Below are 23,697 nucleotides of genomic sequence, written 5' to 3'. Positions count from 1 at the left end.
AGGAGCTCGTTAAAGTTGATTCCTAAGTACTTGGCGTTGCGTTTGGCAGGCAATCTAGTTCCATCTGAAATTGTCAATGTGATGCTTCTACAGCTTCCAGCCGATCGACTGCCTCTTCCTCCTGATCGTCTAAGGCACAGCAGTTCCGACTTTGATGAGTTTATTCGGATACCCCATTTACTGTAGAACTCATACAGTTTCCGAATGTGAGCTTCGACTTTCCTGGAAACTATTGCTGGCGAGATGGACTTGCAGTAAGTGAGTGAATCGTCCGCGTAAAGCAGGTTCTCGCACTCACTTGCAGGTGGTTGGTCTGACGTCAGGATGCTGTAAAGGAAGGGGCCAAGTTTGGATCCTTGAGCAACTCCAGCTCTAATGACTTTCATTGGTGATTTCCGATCCTCCACTTGCACAAAAAAGTTTCTGGAAGAGAGAAAAGAAAAAATAATTTTAATTAGTGCCAAAGGAAAGCCTAGTAAATGAAGTTTATGGATAAGAGCATCTATCCATACGCTGTCAAAGGCTTTCTCGACATCCAAAAAGCATGCGACGGTAACTTGATTGTTGTTTAAAGCTGAGATAATGTCTTGGTGGAACTTCATGAGCGGATGCAGTGTGGAGTGCTTCTCCCGAAAACCGAACTGCATGTCTGGGATGATGTTGTTATCGCTGCAGAACTTCTTCAGCTTCCTGAGTGTCAGCTCTTCCAAGAGCTTACTAAGATTGTTGAGAAGAGAGATTGGCCTGTAATTGGAGATGATGTTCCTAGCACCTTTCTAAGGAATCGCCACAATTCTTGCAGCTTTCCATTTCTGTGGGAAGAAGCAGTTGTTTATGCAGTTGTTGAGGATGATAGCTAAGAAGATTATCACTGTTTGCGGGAGCCTCTTTATGATGAAGTTGGAGATACCATCCGGTCCAGCTGATTTTTTCGGTTTGGATAGGTTAATTATTTCGGCAATCTCTTCTGGGGTACTCAGGTTTGGGCTGTCAGTTGGTTCACTTGCAGGATTGAAGTCGCTGAATGTTGCTTTATCGTTGTAAGCAAAAATACATCTGCTAGAGACAAACTCAGTAAATACCGATTTAACTGCTGAAAACAATACTAAGAATGAACCGCCTAAAAAAGCTGTTCAAAGTAAAAGCGATGAAAATAAAGCCTATTCTCAGATTCTAAAAAAATGTGCGGAAGAATGAAGAGACTTCCATAAAAGAAATGCTACAACTCATTCTTCAAAGAATTGATAAACAGGATTTGAATATCAAACAGTTAAGCGAAAAAGCCGCTCTTAAAAAACAATGATGGACAGAACACTTAAAATCGCTACATGGCACTATGGACCGATCTATACATGCCAGACGTAAAAAAGTCAACTGCGACTCACCTTTGTTCATGCGGTTGTAAACAATAAGAATACCCAGCTGATCTTAGAACTTCAATCCACTTAACATTTTGTTGGTTAAATAAAAAGTTCTGCCACTTCAAACTCAAACTTTCAATTTGTAATATTTCTTGAATAAAATTTTTGCAATTCAAAGTAAATAAATTTTTTTTTTTATATTTTTGAATAGAAAAAGAATTAAATTTAAACAAATGGCAGGTGTATTAGTCGGTTTGTTCTCTAATATTTTTACATGTTTGATATCTTGTGTCCCGTTTACTTGTCCTGGAAATGAGCTTTCAGTGAAACACTTATTTTGTGGTCAAAAATTTTAAAAATGTTTTTTTTTGTTTTAGACAATCTAAATATGATTATGCCAAAGCTTCGTGATAAATTATGTTTTTGTAAAGTGTGTCATGTCTAGTTAAAGAATATATGTTTTTTTTTTTCTTTCGCACCAATTTGCAAGGCATGTTTTTTTTTGTTTGAATCCTACTAGAACTTGGAGTTTCACGTATGAATTTTTATGGCGTTTGGCGTTCGAATCAAAAGATGAACCGGAATGTTAAAATTTTTGAACATGTTCTAGAAAAATATAGTATTTCAGAAGAAAATATCGACATCTGCAAGCAGATTAAAAAATAAAATTAAGCTTTTGTCTGCAAGTTTTGACAAAAAGTGGAAATCAGCTTATTCGAGAAATGACGGATTTCCCCTTTAATAAATAAAGATGCAGAAAATTGTTTTTATTTCAAACTATCGTGTTTATACGACATTTTGTGTCAAATAAAAACATTAAACCAAGAAAGAATTTTTTACGTCTAGCATGTATGGATCGGTCCACTGTGCATGGAATGCAAACGGTCTTTTACAACACTTATCCGAATTAAAAATCTTTTTAGATCTAAAACATAGATATTTGCCTGGTGTCCGAAACTCATTTCTCCAATGGGCAAAGTCTAGATAATGTAATAGAAAACTATTCATGTGTGGTAACATGAATAGTCCTCCACATCCAGCTGACAAGGCAAGAGGTGGATCGGCGATTCTTATAAAAGAAAGCTTAAAACATTATGAAGAAACCAAGCTTACTAATGAAAATATGCAAGTAACAACTATTAGTATTGGTATGAAAAAGAAACAGTTTAAGATAGCAGCTATATACTGCCCACCAAGGCGCTCCCCGACAGAAGATGACTATACAGATCTATTAAATCTTCTTGGGCATAACTTTCTTGTTGGTGGAGACTTCAATGCGAAACACACCCATTGGTGGGGTTCATGACTTATATCAACAAAAGGCAAAAGACTTTTCCAAGGACGCCGTAAATACAAATGCGAATTCTATTCCTCCAGGTCGCCAACCTACTGGCCTTCCGATACTAACGAAATACCAGACCTTATTGACTTTTTCGTAGCTAAAGGAATTTAACGAAATGACATTAGTGTCGAAGGTAATTATGACCTGTCATCAGATCATACTCCAGTGATTCTATCACTAAGTGAATCGGAAGTAATAGAAAAAAGTAATACAAAGCTTGTAAATAAGAAAACAAACTGAAGTGATTTTAGAGAAAGGCTTTTAAGTTTTATAAATTTAAGATCTCCCATGGATACAAACGAGCAAATTGACCATGAAGTGGAACAATTTATTGCTGATGTGCAACAGGCCGCTGAAGAAAGTACTCCAACATTTTCTAATAGAAGACAAAGTGAAATAAAATATCCTTTAGAGATAAGAGAGTTGATAAAAGAGAAAATAAGAGCTCGAAGAAAATGGCAAAATAGTAGATTTTCAGATGATAAAACAACGTTTAACCGTATAAGCAACAATCTTAAAAAACAAATTTATAAATTCAAAAATGATTCACTCAGTACATTCCTAAAGAATTTAACGACTGATGCTTCGACCGATTTTTCGCTTTGGAAAGCAGCCAAGCGCCTGAAAAGACCGCAGTTACAAAACTCGCCCTTGAAATCTCAAGATGGGAAATGGATCGGTAACCCAAAAGAAAAAGCTAACCTTTTCGCGGAGCATCTTGCGAATGTTTTTAAGCCATACCCAACAAACGCGACTGAAAATAGCTTACAATTTGTTGATAAGATAGATGAAAGTGAAATACCAATTGTAAGATTAAAAGAAATAAAAAGTATGTGTTTACATCAACTATCAAATAAAATATCACCAGGTTACGATCTAATTACTGCCCAGGTTATGAAAGAAATGCCATTGAAAGCCTTCATAAAACTCCAATATATAATAAATGCATGCCTTAATCGACGGTATGTCCCACACCATTGGAAAATTGCTGAAGTTATTGTCATACCCAAGCAAGGTAAACCACCTACAGAAGTGACGCCTTACAGACCAATATCGCTTATACCAATTATGGCAAAAGTTTTTGAAAAACTACTTCTGAAGATACTAAGCAAAATTACAGAAGAAAGAAGGTTAATCCCAAATCATCAGTTTGGCTTTAGAAATAAACATTCCACGATAAAACAAAACAAGTATGTTCAGCTATGTTCTTAGATGTTGCTCAAGCCTTTGACAGGGTTTGGCATGAGGGACTTGAGTACAAACTGCAAAGGGATCTTCCCAGACAGTACTATGAAATATTAAAATCGTACATCTCAAACCGATTGTTTAGAGTAAGGTACGATCAAGAATATTGGGAATTGAAGAAAATAGAAGCCGGTGTACCAAGGTCCTACCCTGTATTTACTATACACAAGGGATATCCCAGTTGCTAATCACACCATAATGGCTACTTTTGCAGATGATACCGCAATTTTGGTACCCGACAAATGTGTCTCTAAGGCAGCATTAAAACTACAAAATGCCGTCGACACAGTCAGAGATTGGACCGAAAAAAGGCGTATCAAACTCAATGAAACAAAATCTTCACATATAAACTTTACAAATAAAAAGATAAACAATATTCCAATATTCATTAATAATCAAGCTGTACCTTACGCCATACCTTGGAATGACTTTGGATGCAAAGCTAAAGTGGAAAGAGCACATCAAAAAGAAAAGAGAAGAACTAAACTTGAAATATAGAAAAATGTACTGGTTACTTGGTAACAACTCTGATTTATCAACCCAAAACAAAATAATGCTGTATAATCAAGTACTAAAGCCTGTTTGGACCTATGGTATCCAATTATGGGGCTGTACAAAGAAAACAAATACCGAAATCATCCAAAAATTCCAAAACAAAGTCCTTCGTGGAATAGTTAATGCACCTTGGTACATAAGAAATAGCGATCTACATCGTGACTTACAAATAGAAACGGTTACAGAAGTTGTTAAAAAATACGCTGTATCGCATAATCAGAGACTGCAAAGTCATACCAATTCTGAAATGGTGTCCGTCTTGAATACAAGAAACCATGTTCGGAGATTAAGAAGAACCAAGCCTCATGAGCTTATGGTCTAAAAAAAACATGGGAAAGTATTAAAAGTTTAAACTTCCCCCAAAGTGATTTTACAAAGTTAAGAAAGAAAAATCTGATGTCGATCTCTCAAGATTGGTCCTGATAAAGAGGTGGTTTTAGTGGTAAAGAGTCCCACACTACTTGGTGTCGAATACTGCCAAGTGTCGTTTGAAGATTTCCTCCCGTCAAAAAAAAAATTCTTTTTCCAATATCTTTGAGAAAAATTAATTTTGAAAAAAAATGTAAATATATTTAGGACGATAAAATATTGCGTTTAGAAATTGCATAAGAAGATTTGCAAAAAAAAAAAATATTTTACGGTGGTATGATTCTGAAATTTGAATGTTTGATCATTGTCTTCAATATAATCGGTATAAGTAATTTTTGGTATCGCTCTATTGATTTCATGAACACTTTTAACAAAAAATTGATTAAGCTATCCGCTAACTGGTTTTTATCATTTACTGGTATAGTTTCAAAAATAAAACTTTTGATTAAATTATGTTTTTGATTTAACACTAGAGATTTTATCATCCGCCACATTGATTTTTGGTCTTGCGCACCTTGAAATTTATCAGAAATACATATATTTGTTTTTAGCATTATTTATTTCGTTCTTAAACTTATTACGCACAATTCGATAACTCGTCCAATCAGCATTTTCATTTGACCAAACGCACACAGGTAAACTTTCCAAAATTCATGGCCAAAACTACAAAAAAAAAATTTGCGATTTGTTGTTTTTTTTTAATGCCAAGTTGTTTACAAATAACCATAAGCTTTAATTTTTAGGTTTGATATGAGATTGTTTATAATTTCAATATTTGTATGATTTGGAGTTGTAAGTAGATCATATACATTATTATTTTTTAAAAACTTTTTAGATGTTATGCAATTTTTTAATAAATGTTCTAAATTTAAAGTTTCGTTGCAAGTGGTGCAAATGGGCGGGTTTTGTTTGGTGAGGAGGTATTCGTGAGTGACGGCTGTGTGTCCAAGCCTAAGTCGAATATAATTTCTGATTTTATATTTTGGTAGATCCGGGTATTGAGGATATGTTTTGTAGCGGTTAATTTCCTTATAGTGGTGATGGTATTGGCTCCAATCATTTAGCTGCTTCTTTCTTAGAGAATTTTGTATGAATTTGGTCATGTCTTTTTTTGTAAAAATGTTGAAGGAGTAAACGGGTGCCTCTTTTGTGGAACTGGCAGCTCGATCTGCTTCTTCGTTACCGCATATGCCAGTATGGCCGGGTACCCACATCAGTTTGATTTTATTTTGCAGTTTGAAAAGCTGATTTCTTATTTCGGTTACTAGTTCTACATTGTTGTTTGGGTTTATAGTAGCTTTTAACACAGACATACTGTCAGAGCAGATTATAGTTCTACTACGTTGTTTAGCTGCTGTGTTGATTGCTTGTAGAATACCAAAAGCTTCAGCTGTGAAAATGGATGTGAAACCCGGCAAAATGCCAATGCTCATTATTTGACCATTCTCTTGTGTTACTGCGTATGATGTGTTGTCTGGGGTCTTAGAACCATCGGTGAAAAGGAAATTCCATCCTTTGGTACGAAGTTCCGATGCGATGCTCGCAAAAAGAGCTCGGTAAATGATGTGACTGGTGTCATTTTTATTATATTGAGCTAGGTCCATGATTAGTAATTCGGGATTGATTTGCCAAGAAGGAAATGACGGTTTGAAGTTGTACCCTAGTTTTGTCGGAAGTTGAAACTGGTTAGCTTTGACTAAGGCTAGATTTAGAGTTGATGGGATTCTCTTCATAGACTTTTGGTTCAGTGCGTTCACTATGTCGTCGTCAATCACTGAATTCCTGGAGAAAACTAATTTCGGTGTTAATTTCAGAGTCATTTCTTCTATACGTTGTTCTACGGATGGAAGTCCAGCTTCAGTTAGTAGATTCCGTATTGGTGTTGTTGGAAAAGCATTGAGGCATTTTCTTGCTGCTTGGTGGTAAGGAGGTTTAATAATGTTGAGGGTTGATTTCGCACATTTGCCGTATATATAGATACCAAAATCAATTTTACTTAAAATTAACATTTTTGTTATATGTGACATTGTATTTACATGGATATTACATTTGTTACTACCTAAGTATTTTATTATATTACATCTCGCAGCTAGGGATTTTCTTAATTCTAGACAGTGTTCCTTCCAATAATACTTATTACTAAAAATTAATCCTAAAATACTTAAGTTATTTACATTAGGGATAGGTGTATTATTTACATATAAAGTTAGATTAGGACAATTAAGTTTGCGGCAAATATGCAATGTCTTACATTTTGTAAGTGACAATTTTGCTCCAGATTCTAAACACCATGCAAGGATATCTTAGAAAAAGATCTTTGCATTTTGTTAAGTCGGAAATTTTGCTCAGAATATACACATCGTCGGCGTAGAGACAGTGGTCTAGCAGTTTATGACCATTGAGTATGGAGCTAATGTCGTCAAAAGCTATGGTGAAAAGCATTACCGAGAGGGGAGATCCCTGCGGTATACCATTTTCTAGTGTATATAGTTTGGAGAGACAATTGTTAATTCTTGAAGAAAATTTGCGGTTTGAGAGAAATGATTCGACATACTTGAAAATTTTTAAACCAACATCCCATTTTTTTAATTTTGTAAGAATAACATGTTTACCGATTCTCTCAAAGGCTCTTTCGAAATCTAAGGCCATCACGGATACGTGGTTTTTTGACGAGATAGCTTTGGAAATGTAGTGGTCTAAGTGGAGATGGGCATCTATGCAACCTTTGTTGGGTTTGAAAGCTACCTGTTTAGAAGATATGCATTTCTTTGCCTCTGTAAACCAAAGAAGACGTTTCGCGATGATTTTTTCTAAGACTTTAGATAAGCATGATATTAACGATATTGGGCGATAGCTTTCTATAAGAGAAGTGTCCTTGTTTGGTTTTGGAATAGGAAGCAAAATACCATTTTTCCAGTTTTGGGGTATCGTGGAAGTATCGATAATGTTGTTATAAAGCTGGATGAGCCTTAGCTTAGCTGCAACGGGGAGATTTTTAATCATTGGATAGGATATCCTATCTCTTCCCGGAGTTTTACCCTTAGTTTTACTGAGAGAAGCTTCGAATTCAAGAAGCGTTATTTGTTTTTCAATTGTTTGGGCGAAATGATTGGTGGTAAATTCCCCTGGAATGTAGCTGGAAGTTTCGGTTTTTTTGCACCTGAATTGTGAGTCAAAGTTTGTGTCATTTGAATATGCAGACCATGTTTGGGCAAAACAATCTGCCATATTGGCTGTGTCTGTAATTATTACATCTTGACATTTTATACTAGTAATTTTAGATGGTGAAGGGTTACCTGTAAGGCGGCGAATATTTTGCCACATTTTCTTTGGAGTCGAGCTAGGGCAAATCTGTGCAGTAAACTCACCGATGCTTTTAGCTTTGCTGTCTTTCAGTGCTTTTCTAAATATTGCGTTAGACTTTTTGTACAAAATTAAATGAGTTTGTGTAGGTCTTTTCTGGAATGTTTTAAGTGCAGACATTTTAATTTTGCGAAGTTTTGTTAACTCCGAATTCCACCAGGGAACTACTCTTTTAACTCTCGGATTACATGAAGGATTGGATTGAGGAATAGATGAATTTGCCGCTGCCCTTACCGCTTTTTGAAGTATAGCTGCTTCTTTGTTAATATTGAGGCTAGTTGGTTTGTCTGCTAAATAATTTTGGATTGTGTTTTGATATTTGGACCAATCAGCTAAATCGGTTTTGAATTTGAGATTTGGAGGGTATTTTTCTAATGTTTTCCCAAGAGACAGGGTAGTTATAATGGGGAAGTGGTCACTATTATTTAGATCAGCTGTAGTTTTCCAGGATATTCCTGGAAATAGTTCTGAAGAGCAGCAGGTTATATCTATGTGCGTAAAGGTGTTATGGGTTGAAAGGTGGGTGGGCGAACCATCGTTTAAAATTATTAGGTTGGAGTTTAACAAGAAATCCTCAATAATACGGCCTCTTTTATTGGTGGTAGAAGATCCCCATAACCTACTCCATGCGTTGACGTCGCCACCGATTATGATTGGAGGGTCTATTTGTGAAATAATATTGCTAAGATCGGTTGCATGTATATTTTGCTGGGGAGGAATGTAAATGTTTATATAGGTAATTTTTATATGGAGTTGGAACTCAATACAGATAACTTGCAAGTTTGAATTAATGGAAAGAATTTTTTGTGGGATATTTTTTTTTATAAGAATACCTATTCCCTGTTTACCAGTAGTGTTACTTTCTGAATTTGTAAAATACCCATTGTAGCTCTTTGGTACGTTAACCGATGACCGGAAGGGTAAGTGTGTTTCTTGCAGTGCTACTAGACCTGGGTTGTATTCTTTTAATAAAACATTTAACTCGTCAAGGTTATTGAAAAAACCTTTTAAATTCCATTGCAGAATGTTGAGAGTCATGTTTTTTATTTGGCAGGGCTCCCACTGCTTCTTTTTGCACGAAGCAAAAAGAGTGTGATTTCCTGTGCCCGGATCATTGGTGGTATTTTTTGATGGATCATTTGTTTGTAGAGAGAGTATATTTGTTGTTGCTTTATTTTGTTGATCGGATGGAGGTCACGACCCCCCCCGATCGCCAGACGTGCTTGCTGATCCGTTATCAGATAGGCAAGCACGCCCGGCGATCGAAGAGGATCGTGGCCTGAGCTTTGGGTTGTTATTGTTGGAATTATGTTTGCTCATCATCAGATGTTTGCATATAATAAGAATTGTTTTCAATTAAATTATTTGTAATCGAGGAGAAAGGAGATTTTGGAGGGGTTTGAGAGCTTAATATTGTTGCTGTTGTTGTTGTTAATGAAATATTGTTGTTTGGTTTAGAATTGTTGAATTGAGGTGTTTTGGATGGTTGAGATGTAGAAATTTGTTCATTGTTGGATGGAGTTTGGATATTTTTTGGAATTGAAGATGTGCCGGAAGGGGCTGCGGATGATTGAAATTGAGTGCGGATAGGAACTATTGGTTTTTTTGATTGAGTCTGGGTATTTGGGGTCTTTGAGATAGCTTCACGAGCTTTGGAGGAGTAGGCATTAGAGCTGGGGGGTGTGTTTGTTGGGTTTATTTGGTTGTAAGCGCGCTTGGCTTCGGCCATTGTGCACTTGTTTCTTGTTTTTATTGTGAGAATGTCTTTGTTTTGTTTGTATTTTGGACAGTCTAATGAGGAAGAAGGGTGTGGCTCTAGGCAGTTAGCGCACATGGTTCGTGTGCAGATTTTTGGTATGTGTGGTGGTAAATTACACTTTTCGCACATTTGAGGTTTCTCACAACGCTTCTTTGTATGGCCCAACAGCTGGCAATTCCGGCACCTCATAGGATTGGGAATATATTCATTTACTTTGACTTTGTTCCATCCTATTTCAACCGTAGAAGGAGCTTGATATAGGTTGAATGTAAGCAAGATAAGACCAGATGGGACGAATTTGCCATCAATAAATTTGTTAAATTTATAGGCCTCAGTAACGTTTTGTTCGCTCATTCCCTCAACTATTTCGGATTCTGGAAGGGTTTTGATCCAGGGAGCATATACTACGCCTTTTGAGGAGTTGAGACGGTCGTGATATTTAACCTGCACTGGACACGTGTCTGCAATTTTTTTTAGTTTGAAAAACTTTTCGGCAACCTTATCACTGTTTGCTAAAATAAGAATACTACCATCACGTAGTTGTGTAATATTTTCGTATTCGGTGCTAATACCATCGATAACTTTTTTTAACACAAAAATACTGACAGATGAGATGGGATTCTCATCGCTCTTTTGTGAGATAACCACGAATTTGGGATTTTTGGAAAAAGTTTTATTTGGGAGAGTTGGAAATATTTCATGTGTTATAGTTTTTTGTTTTTTTGGAGAGTTCGATAGTAAGGCGTCAGGAGACAGCCCTTCATATCGATTCCCTTTAGCTTTTGACCCCATTTTGGGGAAAGATAAAGGAAAAAAAACTTATTTACCACGTGCAAACGATGAAGATTTGCTTTATTAGCGAAAAATAAAGAAAGTACAACCGGTTAGTAATGAACCACTCGGGAGAGAAAAGGACGGATATAACGCTATTTATCGAGATCCTAAGTCGCTGTCAAATTTGCTAAATGATGTTTACTCATCGAGAGCAAGACGGAGACTGAGAACATTTTAATTAACGAATGCAGTAGCAAGGTTGGTTTCTTATAAGAAGTAGTTTGCTGTGTTTTTTATTTAATTTTTTTTGGCGATTTTTAAAATAATTTAACATGGATTCTGTTGCTAGTGGTATGTTAAAAAAAGATAATGACAGAGATAATGCAATATTTTAAGTCTAAAGTAAATTTTCAAGCTTTTTAAGATAATGTGTTTGAGAAGTAAAAACAAACAAATTTTTTTTTCTTTGATAATGAATAAGTTAAGTTGATTTGCGTTTTTCTGAACTGAAAATAGTGTTGAAAAATAGTTAAATGTTTCCTTTATGGGAAACAATCCTAAAACATTGCGGCTTTTTGCGACTTTATATAATATTGGCTTCAAAAGGTGTTGGGGACGGTGATTTTTTTTGTTTTTAATTAGATTTTTCTTTTTTGACACAGGATCGTAATTAAGTTTCATTTTTCTTTCAAGAAATAAGCTTTCTGAATTTTTAAGAAGCTGTTCGTCTCGTGAAATTACAGAAAAAATTAATTTTTTGGTAGCAAAGGTTGAAAACGAGACCAATATTGAAATTTGGGAGCAAATAGAGAAAAATTTAACGGATTTTCAAAGAGACGTAAAACAGAAGATTTATGTTCTAACTATAATGCCGAAGAATTAAGCTATGCTGCGCGATGCAACTGCGAGAAAAAAGGAAACTTGATTCATCAAATGTAATGACAAATATAATATTTTCAACTCCTTCACGTGCTAAAAAATATCAAAAGCTTTAAAAAAAATGGACCAGAAAATTATTCCATATACAGCAGAAAAAGCACTTTCAATAGTTGTTGAAGGAAAATTAAGTAAGTTTCAATACAATGTTATAAGAGATTCTGCAATAAAACATAATAACCATATGTTTCCAAACTTAGGCCTCAATAAAATGTATTTATTCATTCATTCATTGGACAGCTCGGTGAAGAAGCCCAAGAATCACGAAACAAAGATATAAAGCGTTTCGAGAAAGTTTCCCAAGAAAATTTTCGAGGCAGCAAAATTTGGAAGATGTGTTTCATAGTCTCTTGGTCTCTTCTGACCCATTAATAAGTGGTTTGAGAAAATTAAATCCTTAAACAAAAATGCATTTCCCTCTGAAGTACTTCAGTTTCTAATAGAACCAGAGATCGAGCAAGCAGACTTAGTTACAGTTTCACAACTCACAAGTCATTGAATGATATACACACATACATACTCACACTCATGTTTATTTATGTATATAGTTGTTATCTATGCCTACATTATTTATTTATTTATAATAACAAATGTTCAACTGTTTTTTTTTTTCAATCTATTGAATGTATAAATATTGTATTATTATATGTCAAATGAAAGAAACCCTATAGCGTAATGTAAAAAAAACGACTTTTTTCATTTTTTGCTTCTTTTTTATGAATTTTCGTGTAAATTTACTTAAAAATGGTGAATTCTATGAAAATTATCTTATTTTGATATAATCTTGCAATAATAAATTGAATAAACACAAAAAATAATTTTGGCCATGTTTTTGGTAAAATTTACCTGTGTGAAACGGCTTGGTTATACATATTTTAAAACATTAAAATCTTTCATTCTTTTGAGATCACTATTAAACCATTCGTTGTGTGTACTCGCAATCACAGTTTTTTTTAACCTCCTATCTTATATCGAAGGGTTTGTTGATCGTTATTGAAAATTTGTAATTTTTTGGGAAAAAGGGAAAAACATTTTTTTTTATTTTTAAGTTAAAAATTGCTTGAAAGTAGCCTTTGTTGTACTTGTTCTGAAAAAAAAAAACATCGAAATAATAAAAGTAATAATTTCTAGAGCCTTTTCCAATTAAAGGACCCCGCACATTTTGTATGGGAAGTGGCCCTCGGTGAAATTGTCTGAAATTTTAGTATGTTGTTCTCTTTGAACACCTGATCCAAAGTTGCTATGGGCAGAAAGTAAAAAAATGGACAGTTTTTAAGATAACGGGATTTTTCCGTTGACTATCTCAAACCTTTTATAAGGGATAGTAACTCTCTATTTTGTGTTTGGGGCTATATTTAGTGAAATCCATAGGTTTTTAGGGTCGCTGAAACCGAATCCGAAGTCCATTTTGTCCCATCACGTCAGGTTTTCAAGATAACCTCAAAAAATGTCAAAGCCTAAAAAAAAATTATTTTTCGATCTGGGAGTGCGCCTATGTTAATTATATGTTTTTCGGTTCGCTGAAGCCAGATTCGAAGTCTATTTTGCCCTATCAAGTCAGGTTTCGGAGATAACCTAAAAAAGGAACGAACACATTTTTTTAGGTTATCTCCGAAACCTGACTTGATAGGGCAAAATAGACTTCGAATCTGGCTTTAGCGAACCGAAAAACATATAATTAACATAGGCGCACTCCCAGATCAAAAAATAATTTTTTTTTTAGGCTTTGACATTTTTTGAGGTTATCTTGAAAACCTGACGTGATGGGACAAAATGGACTTCGGATTCGGTTTCAGCGACCCTAAAAACCTATGGATTCCACTAAATATAGCCCAAAACACAAAATAGAGAGTTACTATCCCTTATAAAAGGTTTGAGATAGTCAACGGAAAAATCCCGTTATCTTAAAAACTGTCCATTTTTTTACTTTCTGCCCATAACAACTTTTGATCAGGGGCAAGAGAACAACATACTAAAATTTCAGACAATTTCACAGAGGGCCACTTCCCATACAAAATGTGCGGGGTCCTTTAGTCGACATGTTTTTTTGTTTTTGCATTTTTTGCTTATTAACTAGTATTAATTATTGCTCACATTTTTTTTCGGAACAAAATATTTTATATGATTTATAAACCCAAGTAAGGCTTAAATAAAATATTATATTTTCAAAAACACTAAAAAACAAAAATCAAGATTGCGTACAAAATCTAAAAATTTAACTGTTATCAGCAACCTCTTCCGTTTAAGAAAGCGAAAGGAAATTACACAACGTTAATGTTATAGATAAGTGGAACAAATTAAGCGGGTGACCCGACCAAAAATTAAAATTTTAAATATGATTAAAATTTGCTTAATTATAACTCGATTAAATTAAAATCCTATAAAGAAAAAAGCACCAATTTTTTTCTTTTATTAAAAATAGTTGTTGGTGCTGTTTGCATTTTCGTGTGAAGTAGCAGGCTTCACAATTAATATGACTACATTTTGTTTTGTGTTTCACTTTGGTACCGTTATCAGAGATGTGAAAGAAGACGTGAGATGCAAATTTTGTTGCCAATTTTAGTTTTTTCTTTAATCATATTAAGTTCTATATAAGACATATAGAATTTTAAAATTTAAAATTTAGATTTCCACTATTATAAGTATGTTGAATATAAAAATATGCTTAACGAAAATCAACGAAGCGCTCATATGCGCATTATGGCTATCCCATACTAGGAATAAGAAGTACAGGAATGGGTGTTTGAAGAAACCAGTGCGGCATTTTTCTTTTTCATTTTAACAAAGTTGTGTTAGTTACACAAACACATATGCATTGAACCAGGGACGGAGTGCAGTAAAATGGTTGTTCGCAAGGCGCAACGTTTTATCTAGATGAAAAATTATATTTTTTATGAAACACGTTGTTTTTTTTTTTAATAAAAAATAAAATATTGGCATTTAAGCATCAACTACATTAGCTTAAGAGTGTAAAAGTACTTAAGTGAACATTTTCAAACATATTTCTGAATGGAAAACTTAAAAAAAGCTTAATTTTTTTATCTACAAAACAATTTATATACTCTTTTTCACATTAAACTTGCGCTAGCGAGAAAAAAAATAACAAAAGGATAGAATAATTTCACATAAGGGTGCCCGGCGGTTGCAGCGCCTTACCATCACCAAACAAAAATAAATACACCCCTGTTTGTGAGATTTTCAATTTGAGAGCTGTGGATTGAAAAAATCCAAGAAAAAAAATACTTTTATTTTAACAAATTTTATTATTTTTATGACTTAATTCTACCAGAAAACAATTCTAAATTATTCTACGATAATCTATTTATATGAATGAATTCACTTTACATACTTTTATGTTGCAAATTAACTGTATTCACATGTGAAAGGAAAGGGTCTCTGAATGGTTATACAAATATCTTTTGCACAATTTTACACAGCAATACATTATTGTTTTTATTGTTTTACATATTTTTTATTAACTAAGACTTATTTTCTCACTATTTAATTCTAGAAAAGTTTTTGCAATTGAGTTAAAGAATGATTTTAAAGGGTTTTTGAATTTGAATTACACTTTGGTTTTAATTCTATCACACACTAGAATGGCTAGAATTTTTTTGATAGTTTTTTTCGCCACCCTTTCCTACACTATAAAAGTGATATACACCCATTCCTGTACTTCTTATTCTTAGATCCCATAAGAATTGTGTATGTTTGACAACTCACTCATGCCATTTTGACATAAGCGCATGCGCGCTCATGTTTATTAAAGTTGGCCCTTAAAGGGTTATACCTAGTTGTAATTTTGAAAAAAATCAAATATTTTTTTTGCATATTTTGAATGTACATTAGAGTTACCGCAAGAAATCGATTTTCGAAATTTGGTCGGGGGAACCCCATAAAATGTTCAGCCTTTGCAGATTTTTAGATAGCCAAAATTTAAGCTCCATTGGATAAGTCTAAATGGTGCCGACATGCGCTCAAAGTTTCAATTCCAATTGTAATATCTTTCGTTCTAATTTCAACTTTGGAAAGGACAATGGTTATTTTGGCCCTGAGACCAATAACGATGAGTCATATGTCATTGAAAAGGTATTTTTGCGTATATCAATTGTTTGTATGGAGGCAAACTTCAATTCGCTGTGTGGAAAAAGTTATAGACATAAATATACAGCTGGGTAAGAATAGGCAATATTCGGAGAAATGGCCGTAGACTTACTAAGCTCACGAAGTAAGGGTTCAAATTGGTGTCAAATGAAAGATAAGTTGATAGAGAAAATGAAAAAAGAGGGTTACCGCTTTTAAAATTGGAACTTCTAGGTGGCAACCCTATTTTAAAAGAAAAAAATTCATATAACATATCTTTGTAATATGATCAAATTTGAAAATTTTTTAAATGTCACACAAAAGCCTAAATAGTGAAAAAATCAATTAAATAATATTCGGAATGTAGGCCTACAAATTGGCAACCCTATTTAAATTAAAAACAAAACAAAAAAAAGCAAAAGAATTCAAACTTTTTTTGAAATCCTCTTCTATCCTAAAAATGTCGGGTGCCACCTCAAAAATACGGGCAAGTACTTGACAACCCTACGCAAATGCAAAAAAAAACACAGAAAAATATTTTTCAACAAAAATGTATGGTATTTGATAGAGTTAAAGGCAAAAGATAACGTATAATATCACACAGTTGTATAGTATTTTTACTCTTTCTTAGCATTTGCGTAGGGTTGCCGAGTACTTTCCCGTATTTTTGATGTGGCAACCGACAATCTTAAGAAAGAAGGGAATGTCAACAAAAGTTTGTATGTAGGTACTCTTTTGGTCAAAATAGATTTTTTGATGTGTTTTTTTTTTTGTTTTTAATTTAAATAGGGTTGCCAATTTGTAGGCCTACATACCGAATACTATTTTATTGATTTTTTCACTATTTAGGCTTTTGTGTGACATTTAAAAAATTTTCAAATTTGATCATATTACAAAGATATGTTATTATATGAATTTTTTTCTTTTAAAATAGGGTTGCCACCTAGAAGTTCCAATTTTAAAAGCGGTAACCCTATTTTTTCATTTTCTCTATCAACTTATCTTTCATTTGACACCAATTTGAACCCTTACTTCGTGAGCTTAGTAAGTCTACGGCCGTTTCACCGAATATTGCCTATTCTTACCCAGCTGTACATTTATGTCTATAACTTTTTTCACACAGCGAATTGAAGTTTGTCTCCATACAAACAATATATGTACGCAAAAATACCTTTTCAATGACATATGACTCATCGTTATTGGTCTCAGGGCCAGCTCCCATACATAAATTACCATTGTCCTTTGTATACATTTTTGAAAACTGCAATAACATGGCAAGTTTTCAAAATAATAAACCAGCGTCACAACATACAAATTTTTTTCAGGGTGTTGCTCTGAAATAAAAGAAAGAAATTGAGTTTTTATAAAACATGGAACTCTTAATTAATTTGCAGCAAAATGGCCTATGAAATAAAAAATATTTTGATTAATTAATTATTTCTTATTATTAGGCAATGTTTTAGTGAAAGAATTGTAAAAAAACAAAAATCAATTATGAGCGGAGGAAGCAAAATACTGTTGCAAAGTCGGGATTTTTCGAAATTTCACAAAAACTGCATTAAATCGAAAACCGTAAGGATGAACAAGTTACCAAATTCTGAGAGCCCTAAAGTTGGCCTATCAGCATATTTCTTTTGATCCATTACTTTTGGGACACCCTGTATAATAGAAAGCCTCTTCACAAAAACTTCACGAAAAAGCATGATTTTTCGCACTTACAATTAGGTATAACCCCTTAAGCAGGAATGGGTCTCACAATTGCTGAGTAATTTGATAAAATAAATATTGATTAAAGACCGCTTTTTATCTCTAAAGGTTTTGCTGTAGGCCTGAACGCGATCATCGCCTGCTTTGCCAGCTCTTCAATATTTAGCTTCCGGTTCTATTAAGTGTCTAAAATGAGGAATAGATATTTTGCTCAGTGTTAAAATTTGACCGTTAAGCTGAGGTAGAGCCAAGGTAGGGAATTTGTTTTTAGTTGTAAAAAGTATCAGTTCCGTTTTAATTTTGGTTTACACCTAGGCCTTAAATCGTAGCCCAGTTGCTTACTTTCCTCAAAACCATGTCAGTGATTTCGCTTATCATGGGTAAAAAGAAAAACTTTCGTAATACCGCAATAACCAGATCTTAAGCATATGCCACTGTATTCACTCCACTTCTCTCAAGCCTTACGATTATAGACGTGTTTTTTCTACAACTCAGTAGCTACTCATTTTTTTTATTTTATTCGAAAAACAATAAAAACAAATACTTACTTGTGTAATTTTTATTATTGTTTTGCGAATAAAATGAAAAATGAGTAGCTACTGCGTATTAAAAAAAACACGCCTTATATTGTTCATGACAAGAAGCCATAAATGGGGGAAAGAACGCAACACTTAGGTGTTCTTCTGTTGACGCATTAAAAACAGTACCTACTTTCTAAGCTTCCTTGAATTCTTCTCTCCCGCAAAACAGCGTTGATTTCCTAAACATGCTTGAATTTTTCTCTCTTTCAGTATGGATATAGTCCAACTTCTGATGTATGTACATAGTCTTATACTCATAGACAAAAATATCTGTGATTTTTCGTTGCCCACTTCAAGTTTTAATGAAATAAATAAAAATATTGCAATTTTTTTTTCTAAATACAAACAAACATGAAACAAATAAAATGCTGCCAAAGGTCCAAGTATTCATTTTCACACTTGCACTGAGTCAAATTTTCTCAAACTGTTTAAATCCTAAAACTGAGTTCTCGAATTTGATACTTTTTTTTGCATATATTGGAAGATTTATATGTTAAAGATATTGCAGCCAACTCAGCCAAAAACTCGCCTGTTTATAGTGTCAACATGTTCATTAAATTGGATTTGCTTAAAACTATCCAAAAAACAACAAAAGCTAATACTACCCACAACTGGAGATTTTATCACCTCCATTACAAAAAAGTTAATCCCGAAAAACTCACCATCACTTATCCCACAAACGTTTCTAAACAGAAAATATCAAATTTTGTACGTTTACGACTCGGGCACACCACATCCTCACATCAGCATCTCCTCAACAAAAACACTCCACCACCACTTTGTGCAACCTGCCATACATCGTTGAACCTAACACACATCTATAACACTGGTCAACAAAATTTAACTTTTTTTTTGCCACAAGAACCAAAATATACTTTTCTAGTAGTTTTTGGGGTGCTGAATCCGAATCTGAAGTCAGAAAAATTTGATTGGCCTTCGTTTTGAATTATTACCGTTAGAAAAAGTCAAAAAACCTAATTTTGGCTGTTTTCGAGGTTCTATTTTTATGTGGGGTAGTTCATTATAAACAAATTTGTAACGGTTATTATAAAAACAGATATTTTTCTTTCAAAAACTTTTAAAATTTTCCCGATATCTCTTTTATTGCTCGAGATATCTTAAGTTTCATTTAATAAGTCAAAGAGAAACTAAACTTAATCTAAAGTTTAAGTCACTGGTCACAAAATTTTTGCCACAAGAACCAAAATATACTTTTCTGAAGGTTTTTGAGTTGCTGAACTCAAATCCGCAATCCGAAAAATTCTATTAGCCTCCGTTCTTGAAATATAACCGTTATAAAAAAAACCCTTTTTTGCATTTTATAACGGTAATATTTTACGAACGAAGGCTAATAAAATTTTTCTGATTGTGAATTCGAGTTCAGCAACCCAAAAACCTTCGGAAAAGTATATTTTGATTCTTGTGGCAAAAAAAGTGTAATTTGGTTGGCCAGTGTTGTTTCTGATTCAAAGACCGCTACTTAAATTTTAAATATCTCGGGCAATAAAAGATATATCGGAAAGATTTAAACATTTTTTGAAAGAATAAAACTAGCTCTTATAGGCGCCGTTACAAATTTATTCACAATTAATTACTCTACATAAAAACATAACCTCGAAAACAGCCAAAATTACGTTTTTTTGACATTTTCTAACGGTAATATTTCAAAAACGAAGGCCAATCAAATTTTTCTGACTTCAGATTCGGATTCAGCACCCTAAAAACTACTAGAAAAGTATATTTTGGTTCTTGTGGCAAAAACCTTGTTGACCAGTGTAATCAAAAAAAATGTTAAAGAAAAATCAATGTATGAAGTTTTAAAACATCCTAGTATTCAAAATATAGAAGATATATCTAATTTTGTAATAGAAGCTAAGATAGCGATATAATTTTTTTTTTTAGAGCAGCTTGGCTCTTTTTAAAACTATATTATCATGTAATTTTAATTACTTGCTAATAAATAATAATAATAATAATATGTTAAAAATAATATTCCAAAGTATAAATAATTTTTTTGTTATAAACAATTGCATTTTTTACTAACTTCTGGAGTATGTAGGAAAACCATTTTTCTTATATTCAATTTGAAATTTTATAAGTTTTCATTATCTGAATGAAAATTTTAGTGCAATTCATAAGAAAAAAAATGTATGCATGTTTAAACTTTGCCGCATATTTATTTTGAATAGCACTGGTCAACAAAATTGAACTTCTTTTTTGCCAATAGAACCAAAATATACTTTTCTAGAGTTTTTTGGGGTGCTGAACTCGAATCGGAAGCCAGAAAAATTTGATTGGCCTCCGTTTTTGAAATATTTCCGTTATAAAAAGCAAAGAAGCGTAATTTTGGCTGTTTTCGAGGTTAATAAACAAATTTGTAACGGTGTCTATGAGAACATATTTTATTCTCCCAAAAACTGTTTAAATCTTACCGATATCTCTTTTATTGGCCGTTACAAATTTGTTTATAACAAATTAGCCCACATAAAAACATAACCTCGAAAACAGCCAAAATTACGCTTCTTTGCTTTTTATAACGGTAATATTTCAAAAGCGGAGGCCAATCAAATTTTTCTGGCTTCGGATTCGAGTTCAGCACCCCAAAAAAGTATATTTTGGTTCTAGTGGCAAAAAAGAAGTTAAATTTTGTTAAAAATAAATATGCGGCAAAGTTTAAACATGCATACATTTTTTTCTTATGAATTGCACTAAAATTTTCTTTCAGATAATGAAAACTTATAAAATTTCAAATTGAATATAAGAAAAATGGTTTTCCTACATAATCCAGAGGTTAGTAAAAAATGCAATTGTTTATAACAAAATCAATTAGATATTTATAAATAATTTTTTTTTTTTAAGTAATTGTTGTGTGTACGATTGGCAATATGTGTACCAAGTTTTATTTATTTTTATCATTTCATTACTGAGATATAGCCATTTTAACAAAAAGACCTGAAAAATTTCATTTGTTTATAACTTTTAACAAAATTGAAATTTTTCAAATATACTTTGGAATATTATTTTTAACATATAAATCTTCCAATATATGCAAAAAAAGTATCAAATTCGAGAACTTGGTTTTAGGTGGCCCACTTGAGAAAATTTGACTCATTGCTAAAAGCAAAATTCACAATGAACTTGTTTTCACAATAGTGAAAATTAAAAAAAAAAAAAAACATGAAACAAGTAAAATGCTGCCGAAGTCGAAGTATTAATTTTCGCATTTGCACTGTTAACCCTTTCGAACCCAAACTATGAAAATCAATATTAAAAAATTGTTTCAGTATTGTCGTGTCAAAAACATGACAAATTGACAACTAAGAAGTATGAATAGCAAAAACATATCAAATAATAACAAAACCAATCTGCTACATGTAAGTTACATACACTGTCTATGTCCACCAAAAAGCCGGACAACTAAGAAAATAATTTTTTATTCAGTAATGATGTATATTACTTCTTCTAAGATAAAAAACAAAACACTTTCTGGATTTACATTTTTCATATCTTTTTTCAAAATGACCATATGAAAAAAAAACTTTTAGCAAAAAATTTAAAAAAATGTGAATTTCAGTCCCTTTTTGGTTAAAATTAATAACTAACTTTATGTAATAATCCAGTAACTAGACATTATTAACTTTCAATTAAGCCATCCAAACCTAAAAAATTGTTTAATGGAATATTTTTTACGAATTCTTAAATCAAGGGGCACGGTAGTGCCCAGCCAAGTTCTCTAGCAACTTTGGCACTACACCCTTATTTACAGGAAACAACTCAGGCCATTTTCGACCCCCCTCTAACTTCCACACCAAAGATGCTTTCAAACTCGCTACATTTGTTGAGCTGGTCAAAACCAAACACCTCTCAAAATTTCAGCCTCCTACGATGAGTAGTTTCTGAGATATAGGGCTTTAAAAATCGCAAAAACCGTAACTGACTCACTGACAGATCATCAAAATTATGGAGAACTTCCCGATATCGTAGAAACTTGAAATTTTACACGGTGATAGGACTTGTGGCGTATACAAAGGAAAAAATCGAAAACTTGAGATTTTCAATTCAGGGGGCGTGGCATCCGCCCATTTCCGCTGAATTTTCATAAAATATTGTAGAGCACTTCTGATTATCGTAGAACCTTGAAATTTGGTAGAATGGTAGAGTTGATAGTTTATACAAAGGAAAAAATTTTAAATTTGAGAATATCAGCCAGGGGGCGTGGCAATCGCCCATTTCGCTGAATTTTCATCAAATATTATAGGGTGCTTCTGGTGATCGTAGAATCTTGAAATTTGGTAAAATGTTAGAGCTGGTTGTTTATACAAATTAAAAAATTTAAAATTTGAGAATTTCAGCCAGGGGGCGTGGCAACTGCCTATTTCCGGTGAATTTTCATCAAATATTATAGAGCATTTCTAACTTTCGTAGAACATTAAAATTTGGTAGAATGGTAGACCTGGGAGTTTATACAAAAGAAAAAAATTTAAATTTGACAATTTTAGACAAGGGTCGTGGTAACCGCCCATTTTCTCTGAGCAATAGGTACCTTGCAAAAAGTAGTGAAATCACAACAAAAACATTACTGTTAAAAAAAGAGCCAAGTTCTCCTATGTTGAAGTTATGCTAGCACAAAAAGTACTGAAATGTAAAAGTGTACCAAGTTCTAAAGCTTGGCTTTAAATTTGTATACATAAAATGTTGATTGTTTACTTGGCAATTTTTCAAATAGCTTTAAAAATCGGTAATTTAAAAAAAAATTGTCAAGAGACAATTCGAAAGGGTTGAAAGCAAATTCAAAATGAACTTGTTTTCACAATAGTTCTTCTTCTAGTCTAATATTAAATTATACCTGTTTGTTCGTTCGTTGGCTCCGAACAATTCTGGATTCTGGGCACCCATTTGAAACGACATAAGATAATAACGCCTAGAATTTTTTTTTTCAAATTCGTAAATTTACACTTTGAAAATTCTTTTTTTTTTCAGATTAAACAGGCGGCTGTTACATTCTGGAAAAAACTTAAAGCCGCAGATTGTTTCGAACCAAAATGCAAGGTGCGGTGCCATGTAACACTGGTAAAACCAACAGAAAACTATGCAAAGCTAGAAGAAGACTATGGATTGTCAGAGGTAAAAAATATAATAAGCATTCAAATTAAAACACAATACTTACCCTACATATTTGTTTACTATTCTAGGTTTGTGAGAAAGGAGTAGATGTTTTGACTGTCGAAGGAAACCATCGTACATTTTTGATTGAGGAAAAATCTCTCCAAACAATAGAACGTATAATAAAAAATATTATTTCGTAAATCTTTTGCAAGTAACTTGGCATGAATCTTAGATATGTAAATAAACCCTTATGAATGTATAAAAAGACTTTATATTATTATTCTTATTTATTTAAGTATGTATTGGCATTTAAACAAATATTTCAATAGTAGTTTTCGTTTTAAATAAAAAACACTGGATTATATAATTTATATATCTATATCCACGGAATAAAATTTATTATATTGTCGCTGTTTTGGAAAACTGGCATAACTCAAAAATCCTAATTCTTCAGAAAAGCTTTTTGTAAATTTGTCAATTTTCCATACTATTTTCTTAAATTGAAAAAAAAAAAGA

The 23,697-nt window shown here is 33.1% G+C and overlaps 1 protein-coding gene across 4 annotated transcripts in view; it reads left to right on the top strand.

Moving 5' to 3' along the window:
• Nucleotides 1-23,448, top strand: part of LOC129907649 (fatty acid synthase) — a 90,476-nt gene extending 67,028 nt beyond the window's left edge. For all 4 annotated transcript variants that reach the window (XM_055983943.1, XM_055983946.1, XM_055983945.1 and 1 more), the window contains 2 exons: nt 23,056-23,199; nt 23,268-23,448. In XM_055983943.1, coding sequence (XP_055839918.1) covers nt 23,056-23,199; nt 23,268-23,381 — 258 coding nt within the window. In that variant the 3' untranslated portion in view covers nt 23,382-23,448. The remainder of the gene's footprint in view (nt 1-23,055; nt 23,200-23,267) is intronic.
• The last annotated feature ends 249 nt before the right edge of the window (nt 23,449-23,697 follow it).

Source organism: Episyrphus balteatus, chromosome 1 (assembly GCF_945859705.1).
Source record: "Episyrphus balteatus chromosome 1, idEpiBalt1.1, whole genome shotgun sequence".
Taxonomy (NCBI): Eukaryota; Metazoa; Arthropoda; class Insecta; order Diptera; family Syrphidae; genus Episyrphus; species Episyrphus balteatus.
This window is presented reverse-complemented; position numbering and strand designations above follow the sequence as displayed.